This window comes from Lineus longissimus, chromosome 2, assembly GCF_910592395.1.
Source record: "Lineus longissimus chromosome 2, tnLinLong1.2, whole genome shotgun sequence".
Taxonomy (NCBI): Eukaryota; Metazoa; Nemertea; class Pilidiophora; order Heteronemertea; family Lineidae; genus Lineus; species Lineus longissimus.
Genome location: NC_088309.1, coordinates 3,796,762 through 3,807,417, shown reverse-complemented (window position 1 = coordinate 3,807,417; position 10,656 = coordinate 3,796,762). Strand labels below are relative to the sequence as shown.

Here is a 10,656-nt window from a genome sequence, read left to right as displayed (position 1 = left end):
TCTGAGCGCATTGTGATGGTGGACATCCATTGGAAGATAACATAGCTGTACTGTCACAATCAAGATCTCTTGATTGTGGAGAGACACTACACCAGAGACACAGTAAAACCAGTCGCTGAGCTTGAGGTGGTGGAAAACCATTTGGCTGGTTGTTGTCCTGTCACAACCAGATTCGGATCATGAAAAGGCAAGGTCACCATTTGGCGAGCAAGTGATGGTAAAGTACAGCAAGCAGCCAATGGTTGCCATCATCAGAGCCATATGCCAGAGGCACAGTCCCAACAACTCACAAAGCCTGTGATAATAGAAAACCGCCATGTCACTTCATCTCGCTGAGTATGTGATGGCGGAAAACCATTGGCTGGTTGAACTGTCACAATCAGATTCTTTCCGTTGGTGGGACACCCTGTATACCAAGACACAGCCACAACACTTCGCCGAGCCTGCCATGGTGGAAAACCATTGATTGGTAGGTTGGTGTACTGTCACCAGTGACACAGTCACAACCACTCACCGAGCTTCTCATGGTGGGAAACCATTGACTGGTTGTTGTATTGTCACAATCAGGCTCTTTACGATAGCGGGACAGCCTTTAAACCAAAGACACTGTCACAACACCTTGCCGAGCCTGTGAAGGTGGAAAACCACTGACTGGTCACGTTGCTGTACTGATACAATCAGGTTGATTGTGCGAGACACAGTATAAGAGAGACACAGTCACAACCACTCGCAAAGCCTGTCATGGTTGGACACCATTGACTGGTGGCTGGACGGTCACAACCAGGTGCTTAAATGATGGTGGGACACCACGTATACCAAAGACACAGTCACAACAGATCGCTAAGCAAGCCATTGGCTTGATGTTGTACTGTCCCAATCAGACTCTTTTTGGTGGTGGGGACACACTATGTAAACCAAAGACACATGTGGTCACAACCACTGACCGAGCCTCATGGCTGGTTTCTGGACTGTTGACTGGGTCTTTATTCCGAAGACACAGTCACTACATCTTGCTAGTCTTTGATGATTGAAAACCATTGACTGGTAATATTGCTGCAATGTCGCACTCAGGATCTCTTGATTGTGGAGAGACACTGTATAAGAGAGACGCTGTCACAACCACTCGCATTTGACTGACATTGACTGTTGGCTGGACTATCACAACCAGGTGTTTAAATGATGGTGGGACACCATATATACCAGAGACAAAGTCACAACCACTCACTGAGTCTGTCAAGGTGGGAACCTTTGGCTGCTGGCTGTCATGATCACTCTTTATGGCCCGTGGTGGGAAAACCTTTATACCACAATCACATTCACAAGATCTTGAGAATCTGTGATGGTGAAAAACCATTCACTGGTAACATTGCTGTACTGCCACAATCAAGATCTCTTAATAATGAGGAGACACTGTACACCTGATGCACAGTCATATATATTGACAAAACCAAACAACTCTAGCAACAGATTAGTTAAATAAATGTTTTATTTGATACAACTGGTCTGTTGACAATCACAAGTTGCTAAAACTTGCAAAAAGTATCTGTAGTGTCACACGGAGCCCTGAACACAAACAGCCTCCAAACACATCATACAGATATTCAAGCACTAAAGAGTTAAACAAGGTGTCAGGAGTTTCATTGCAAAATGAGACATATCCATTTCTTCAAAGTTAAGAATTTATTTGAAAATGTACTGGGTTCTTCCTGCTGCCCTCATTGCTATGAAATTGAGAAGACAAACTTGTCATGATATGGGTTAACTCGAAATATTGGATTTGACATTCATCACGTTTTGCAATGAAACTTCAGGTATTACCAGGGTACTGGTCATCAAAAGCTAGCAAACTTTTCGTAAGGAGAGATGATTTCCCTTTCAATTCCCCCTCCCTTCTCTTGATGAGACTATTCTTTTCCAAGAAACATACTAGCACAGTACTGATAGGAAAGGGTAAACAGCAATACTGACAAGTTGGTCAGGAGCTACTAGCTTGTATTGGTGCAGCCAACTTGGAATTCTAGGCAGCTCCTGACCACATTTACAGTAACAAAAGAACTTTCAGTCAGCATTTGTACCATTGCACAACTATAATCCATTTGAAGAAAAAAATGATTTTTGGTGACTTTTCACAGAAAATATATTTGAACAATACATTTCATCAGACAGTCCAAAGTATCTAAAACTACTTACTTTGTCAGAACGACTAAAGCGTGACCGAGTAGAAGTCATTTTTCATGAAATATTGACAAATCTTCCTAGTCATTTTTGTTTCGCGTGCAGGGCCATTTTTTATGAAATGGAGTATATTTAGTCACTCATATTTCTTGCCAAGTCTTGAACATCATTATCAAAGACATAGAAGCCTCTCTGTGCTGCATACTGTGCTTGCCACAAATGAGGAATGTTTCTCTATATCACAGTAAACAATGTCTTAGTCACATTTAACAGTTTCAAATCAAATCTTTTTCTGCTCCTTTTGAAACTGTCTGCATGAATTTCATCATTTTATGACAGGTGAAAAGAGTTCAACACAGGCTTGATAATCACCAAGAGTAGAATATTGAAGTTTGTCGTGTCAGTGATTTTGATGTTCCTGAGCCACTGGCACGGCACAAATTCACTGATTTTACACCCATTTTCAGTGCATACAGGCTAAGATTTCTGTACAGAGAGATGTACAGGCTGCAGGTGTATAACCTTATCAGTTCATAAGAGGCGATACTATCTTCGGAAAGGAGTTATGCGGATTACTGACAGCCATCATAAGTGTATAGATATGACATCTCTATATGAAAGGCAATGGTGTTACACACTGGAAACAATATAATACTACATTCCAGTAGGTTTCTAATGAGTCATAGTTTTGCCCTCTGTACATGTGCAGGTGGTGTGTAATTGAATTCCTGGTAGTTGACAGAAATCAAAAGGAGAAGCCTCAAGACTGAGTTAATGCCAGCAGGGCACTTTTACAAGAATGTAGATCACGTATTCCTATACAACCGCTGATTCGGAGATGTACATGTTTCACAAAATATTGACATAACACAGTCCATAATACAGGAACGGTATACATCGCAAGTGCAGACTCGGCATTATGTCGCGACATGCTCCTCCTTAAAGACTATCTCTGAGGAAACCGCACATATCTGTGTGGTGGTAGTGTTGCAAAAGTCAACAAATGCATATCAAAGATGATAAGAGATCTTTACGGAGACCTAACAAAGCATGCTGTGACCTACATTGGTTTTTTTAAGTGGCATATGCTGAATCTTTGTCAAAGCTGTACAAAATTTGGTTCAAATGATTCATTGTCAAAAATACTTGCTACCAGCCTGGTTTTTCTCGCTCCCTCCCAACCATAACTAAATCATTTTGACTATAACAAACAAAACTTGCTTCTCCTCAAAAGTAATACAATTTAGTATTAGCCATTTAAGATAACAAAGGTTTTTAAAGGAGATAAAAACAGAACAAAATAGATGTAAATGAACAATAAAATCACACAAAATATTTCTGGTTAAGATATCAAGTGAAAAGGCAAATATTACCAAAAGAAGGAAAAGAATTAAAATCTTATGCAAGGTGGTGCCTTTCTAATACATCCTTAGTGAAATGTGACAAAATAAAACAGAACAAACTAAAATAGCACTGTATAGCAAATATGTTCGCGAATAAACTTCACTGCGGAACTCTGTTGTACACTGCAAAACCAGTTTGAGTGAAGCTGTGGAGGGTGTGTTTGGTTCAGAGGACAACAAAGAAAAGAACTATCAAAACATGTTGGTGTCGGAAATGTAGAAAGATTTCTCACTTGGTCTCAGTTTGCTGAGCTCCAAGTTATGAACTGATCAAACCCATTTCATATGTGCCTGACTAGGATTACCTATGCATAAAAACAAAGAAGAAGTATTCCATTCATACAGACATGGAATTGACAGGAGTAATTCGAGTGAAAAAGACTATCATATGCAACCCCAATCAAAAAATGGAAACGTTTTTTGTCATGTACATTTACCGCAGTTCTCTTAAGAGCTCTTTTTACAAATATACCACAGGAACTCATGTCTCTTATAGTCCACAACATGCACAGTAAACAAAATGGTTATTTACACTTCGACTTCAAAATTTGTTTACAATATTTACAGGCTTCACAGAAATTATAAATTATCCTTTTATCATTTTATGATGAATTCGAGTTGCCAACAGCATAATCTCAAATAAGGGACCATCTCAAAATTACTTTATGTCATAGAAAACCTGATAAGTGATGCTTTTCTCTCGCCCCCTTCCCATTCCATAGCCAAACAAGGAATCATCAGGAAACATGGATTTTGCCAAATAAATCATAGTCACAAACCTAAAATCCTAAACGGCAAACCCCATCTTCCTGGAATTACCCCAAGCGACATCAATCAATTTTGAAATGGCCCCAAACGCAAGTAGTCACTTCAATGAGGCTAGACAATTCCTCATTTGGGCAGTCAGGCAAGGTTTCTTGATTGGCAACTTGTAGCCAGATCCAGCTACATATGTCGTCTGCCAATCAGCCTGCATTGGTCTCTACTCATCATGTTTGGCACAGCTAGATGAATGGGCATGACTGGCAAAAGCTTGATTAACCTGTGCCGGCACATGGCCGAATATAAAAATACACAACGCTCCTACACAAAATGTACAGCATTTCACATACATATAAATATTGTGATATTGTATCTTGCTGAATCATACTGCTGTTTGCCTGGCTTGAACCGAGAAATCATCAAGGATATGCACAGAACAGTTTTTTAGAAATGACACCAAGGTCAATCGACGGGTTACCCCTTGAGCCAGTTGTGGCGGGTGTGAAGGGCAAATTGATTTAGCAACCACATGTCCATCTAGAATCCTTGGGCGACTTCAAGGTGCCTTCGTACACATATGTAACAAGTTGCAACAACATCAAAACCAAGAAAAAGTTTCGTCACCGGAATTCTAAGGTTCTTAGACCATGAATATTACACAAATCCTAAAAACACCTGTTTATTTCTAACAATAAGTTCAAATTTTCATGATAACAGAAGTCAAACACATTACAAAATACAACATTGTACAATAGTGACAAAAACCCATTCTCGCAAAAGATCAGTTATCAAGATAACTTGATTGGATTTACATGTACAAAAGGAATCATTCTACATGGAGCAATGATATGCGAATTTGACTCTCAGTCAGTTAGTGGATGTCACCATTAGTGGATCAGCATCGAATGATTGTATTCTGGAACTGCCCACTGGTAGCGCATAAACTATTGTCATTCAAAGACTGTAAAATTCATCCTTCATCCCAGACTATAAACAAAATCATCTCCAAAATACAATCCATTGACGAAATTCAACAATTTCATCACACTATATAGTCATATTGTCTCTCGATATGAAAATAAAAATACTGTGGTACATAGAAATATTTGCACAAACATCCATCATGATCATTTTACAAACTGGTTATGGTAGTGCACTGATCTTAGAGTTCCCCGGCGGTGTGACAACATCCCAATATTTTCACATTTTACTGTAAATTTCACGATTTACAGAAACTTTGTTCTTAGGTTTTGCACTGATTTCAGCATCAATTTGATACAAACAATCTCCCATTGCCCTATCGTTTCCCAGATTTTAATACAATATCCCGTTTTTCCGATCTAATCCTTGGTTTTTTTATCATAATTTATGCCAATCATCAGCTACTAGTCATTAACCATCAATAAATATTAGCATGTGGTAAAAACGTCAGCTCATTTTGTGTTCAATAATCAATAAAAAAACCTTTAATTTATCTAGCACCAATCGCATAGGAAATCAAGGACAGTTGGGCATTTGACTGCAAACATCTTATAACATCCTCACATTGACAATATAATCTATAATGGTTTATTTTGAAACTTAATTGATAGGCAAAAGCACTGGTCATGAAAGTTCCATTTGAAAATGTGTAAAGTAACCTTTGTGATAATTACAGGAAAGAAGAATCTATCAGCCAACTTTTTGTTATTTAGGCTGGTCAATTCTGATCTGCCAAGAAATGGGGTTATTTCTTGGCTGAATTAGTATGTCAACTTGCTACTCCTCCCCCTATGTTAAAAATAACTTAGTAAATGAACTCTTCCTTCCTGCAACTATTGTTGAATGAAATCTTTAAGTTCCAAATGACTCACTCAAATGCTGTCCATCCCAAAGATTAAGTACATCCCAGGGATTGACTGATCCAGATAAATAAAACTGGCAGCTGCAGCCTAACTAACAGCATTCAAACAAAGAGAACACAGACAAGGGAATACACATACTGTGAACCAGGTAATGTTAAGCCAAGAGTTTACAGACTTCATTTTGCAGTTGACCAAATTCTTCATTTGCTGCCAAAATCTAATGGGTAATGCATTAGAATTGAAATTTTCGCGAGTTTAATGTTCGCGGCTGCCACCCAAATTTCGAATATGAAATGGTTTCAACATTACATGTACCTGGTCCACAATATTGGAAAGAACATCTATATCCATGTTGTGGAGTATAACACTCGATGTATCCAAAGCCCGATAAGGGACACATAATGAATCCACTAACAGACACACGAATGATGCACAGTATCCAAAATCGCTTAACGTAGCAAAAATGACAGGACTATATCAACACGATTAGCTCTGCTAGCACTCCGTAAGTTGTTGAATTGGTGAATTGACATGACCATTGGCTAACCCATTCATATGGGAATACGCACTACCATTACTTCTCATGCTTGCTTTGCTACCATCACTCTTACTCCCGTCTGATGAACTTGGACTACTAACAGAACAGTTTGGATTACGATTGCTCGTAGACGGCGAGCTTTGATTCAATGCACAGTCTTTTGGTCGCTTCTCCTTTTGTTTATTTTTGGACTTCGAATCTGAATAGTTTGAGTTTCTACTGGAATTGCCATGTGTTGGACTGTTTGATATGTGATTACATGGTAAACCCATCTCAGGGTCTGCCTCATTAACACTGTCACAGTTTAGCTCTGCCATCATAATGGCTTCAGGATTAGTATCCTCTGTCCCCGTAAGAGGGCAGCACTCCTCAGCTGCCTCTTGTAAGTCATGGCGTCGATTAGATTCACTGAAGAAGTACGAAAGCTCGGAGAACTCAGGAGATAAGTCCGGCACAAGAATCTCAATTATTTCATTGAAGGTTGGCCTTTGTTTTGAGTTATACTTCCAACACAAACACATGAGATCAAACCTGAAACAGTAAGAAGACGCAAATGAGGCTAAAGTTACACAACATGTCACTGAAGTCAAATACCCTAGATAGCAAAATAAAACAGGCAATTAAAATCAAAGCACTTTTTGGTTAATGTCAACCAGTTGAAGTTTTTCATTTCAATCAATAGCTACTTACAATTTTTCTGGACAACCTTCTGGTTTTTCCATGAGTCCCTTATCTATGACGAATTTGAGGACTTGTTCATTTGATAAACCCTGGTATGGCTGTGCTGCAAGAGTTGCCATTTCCCATAATACCACACCATATGACCTGAAGAAACAAGAAACGAAAAAAAATGAAAATGCCTCACTCCACCCAGGTGTATAAATGCATGCCGGTCTGAAATGCTCTTGTTGTAGCACTGAATGAGCAGCTCATCGAAGTTTACAGAAAGGAATCAGAATAGGCCAGTGTTATTAGTCGGATGATAATCGCCACCAGTCCAAATATTAGATTATCATATTATAAATCTTTAACCATTTTAATGGGTGTTTGATGGACTGATAAGTTATACTATCAATAGACGACATTAAACATAAGATTTGATTCAGTTAGGGGGAGGAGAATACCAATCTGTCACTCACCAGACATCAGATGTACTTGTGAAGACCCCATCTTTGAGTGACTCTGGGGCCATCCAGCGTACTGGCAGTAACCCTCTACCACCTTTCTTATAGTAATCTCGCTCATAAATATCTCGCGTCATACCAAAGTCTGAAAGATAATTAAAAAAATTGAAATGATCACTTGAAAAACATGCCACTGGCCCTAAATTCTAAAAGCCGTCCAAGTTAAAATGGCTTACTCCAGATCCAGATATCGGGTGAAGACATTTTTCAAACAAGGAGGAACGAACCAAAAAACAACAAGAGCCATTCCTGCAGAAGACCACTCATCATCTGCCCCGGAAACCAGTTCAGAGAGCTGATCAACACATCGATTGCCATGTCAGCCGCCTGCCTAACTGTTGCAGCGGGAAGTGGAGATATCTTGGTCAAGACAACCAAGGTCACACTGTACCAGGCCAGCGTGCAAGATAAGTGAAGACAATTCAGTTGATACTTGTAAATCACCAGCTGTCAGCAAGTTTTTTTACCACTTCAACAAATAAAACGTACCTCCTATTTTTACTGTTAACCCCTCTGCAACCATGCAGTTCCTTGCAGCTAAATCTCGATGAACAAACTTTTTGGCGGCTAGATATGCCATACCATCTGCTATTTCTCCAGCCATTTGTAGAATACGTTTTAATCCAGGTGGTTTTCTACCCTCATTGTCCTGCAAAATAACATAAACAAGATGAACCATAGGACAGGAGGACCAAATTCTAAGTATTTCTTTATCTGTCCATCTTAGGGCCGCTGCGAAAATCATCCACATCGATCAGCTCTCGCTTGCACAAAAGTGCCTTTAAAATACTTATTCTTGGTCCAATCCTGAAAATTCAAAGATCCATAGAGAGTTAAGACAGTTTTGTCCATTCCAGCTATCAAATTTAGCATTTAGTAATAGAAACAAGTCTGAAATCTGCCAAAAGTCAGAAATTTGACATCCCCAATTCATACTCACTTCAACATCTGGCCGATGAATCCTGAGATAATTCTTGAGATCTCCATTTGCCATGAGTTCCATGACAACTAATGTTGGTTGGCCCTTGGACACGACCCCTAGCAACTTCACCACATGATTACAACAGAATGCTCTGAAAACACCAATCAAAGAGAATTACTAAAACAATGTAATAAATAAATGACCTGACAGATTTCACCTAATTCATTTCAATGACTTTGTCAACATCGAGATTCAGATGTGAAAATCACTAACATAAACATATACTTACTTCATGACTGATGCCTCATTCAAGAATTCTATTCTGTCACGCATTGAAGCTGACTCATTCACCGTCTGTAAATAAACCAGAAACCACACTCAGGAAACAGAAATTTCAGAAGATCATTCACGAGATTCACCATGTAAGGCTCCAAGATTTCGTAGCATTAAGCGGTGGAGAGAAGCAAGTAGGGTTAAGTTGTGTGCTTAAGGACACCAAAACGAAAGAGTAGAGATCTGTCGGGGAGTCGAACCCACAACCTCCTGTTTATGAGCTGGGGGGGGGGGGCATTGTGGTCTGACTACTATGTCACTGATCTCTCTTTATCCACCAAACAATACAACTGCAGTAATTACCGTTGGAAGTGACTCACCTTGACAGCAACAGGTATAGGCTTATCAGGATCACTTTCACTCTTCAATCCTGAGCCTACCCCTTCATACACCATACCAAATGATCCTTGGCCAAGTTCTCGTATGAGTTTAATCTTGTCGCGGTCAACTTCCCATTCATCTGGCTCATAAACTGCAGCATAAAACGATTACAGTAAAATCAGGCATAATGAGCATAACAGAAGAGGTATTTGTTGTCTAGAGACAGTCTGTGCCAGTTGTCACACTCAATTTGGCACTCCTCTTTATTCCACGAGGGAGGCCTATGTTCAATTTCCCATCAGTTCATTCAATGATGTCCTCCAGTGAAAGGGAAAGCTACACACTTGCCCTGCGATAAGTTTCAACTTGGCGTCCATTTTCCTCTAACATTGCATTTAGAAAGCATCACCAATACTGTTCAAATATAGCATTGTTGAAAAAAACCTCTCAAAACTTTTTTTTAAGACTAACAATAACAAAATGGGCTTACCTCCTTCTGTGTTCATATACTCTGGATTGACGGAAATGTACATGCCATCAGGCACACCAGGGAAGAGCTTCTTCTTGACAAAGAACCAGATAAGGCCAGCTGCAGTCAGAATAAACACCAACAACACTGGGCAGACAATCAGAGCGATCATCTCAGGCTTCCAAAATTCATCATCTTCCGCTAGAAAGAAGGGAAAACATATAATTTCTCTTACTTGAAACCACAAGCCAATTCCAACTCTTGGCACGGAGGAGATCGGTTAGTAATCAAGGTCTAGTCAATCTTCTTATCCTCAGATAATGTTGACGCAAGCAGCAAGAATGTGAATTTGCCAGTCAGAAGCAAAGTTACTGGGTAAAGGATTTTTGCTGGGTGCATTTCATTTGCGATGAATATTCAAGAAATTGGCAGAATTCACAGTATCCTTGAAATAGCACTTTCCATATGAATAAAACCTGTTTACACAAATGCCTACCTTTCAAATCAACAACAGTGAAGTTCATTGGTCGAGTCCAAGTTCCATTGCCCGCCAAAGAAGTTGCTCGAATACGGTAGGTGTAGTTTCCTGGCGGCAGTTTGGAATTATCTAATCTATAGCCGCGTCTGACTCGGTAAGTTTTGTGAGGAATACAAATGGTCGTTTTTTTTATCTGCAGAAGAGATTGACAAGTGTTGAGAAAATAA

At 39.5% G+C, this 10,656-nt stretch overlaps 1 protein-coding gene across 4 annotated transcripts in view; it reads right to left on the bottom strand.

Annotated features, from left to right (window-relative positions):
- Window positions 1-1,468: 1,468 nt before the first annotated feature.
- LOC135502142 (insulin-like peptide receptor) overlaps window positions 1,469-10,656 on the bottom strand; it is a 32,082-nt gene continuing 22,894 nt past the window's right edge. For all 4 annotated transcript variants that reach the window (XM_064794748.1, XM_064794768.1, XM_064794777.1 and 1 more), the window contains 9 exons: window positions 10,448-10,622; window positions 9,973-10,152; window positions 9,482-9,633; window positions 9,118-9,182; window positions 8,847-8,979; window positions 8,396-8,555; window positions 7,862-7,991; window positions 7,413-7,547; window positions 1,469-7,253 (listed from right to left, as the gene is read on the bottom strand). In XM_064794748.1, coding sequence (XP_064650818.1) covers window positions 6,680-7,253; window positions 7,413-7,547; window positions 7,862-7,991; window positions 8,396-8,555; window positions 8,847-8,979; window positions 9,118-9,182; window positions 9,482-9,633; window positions 9,973-10,152; window positions 10,448-10,622 — 1,704 coding nt within the window. In that variant the 3' untranslated portion in view covers window positions 1,469-6,679. The remainder of the gene's footprint in view (window positions 7,254-7,412; window positions 7,548-7,861; window positions 7,992-8,395; window positions 8,556-8,846; window positions 8,980-9,117; window positions 9,183-9,481; window positions 9,634-9,972; window positions 10,153-10,447; window positions 10,623-10,656) is intronic.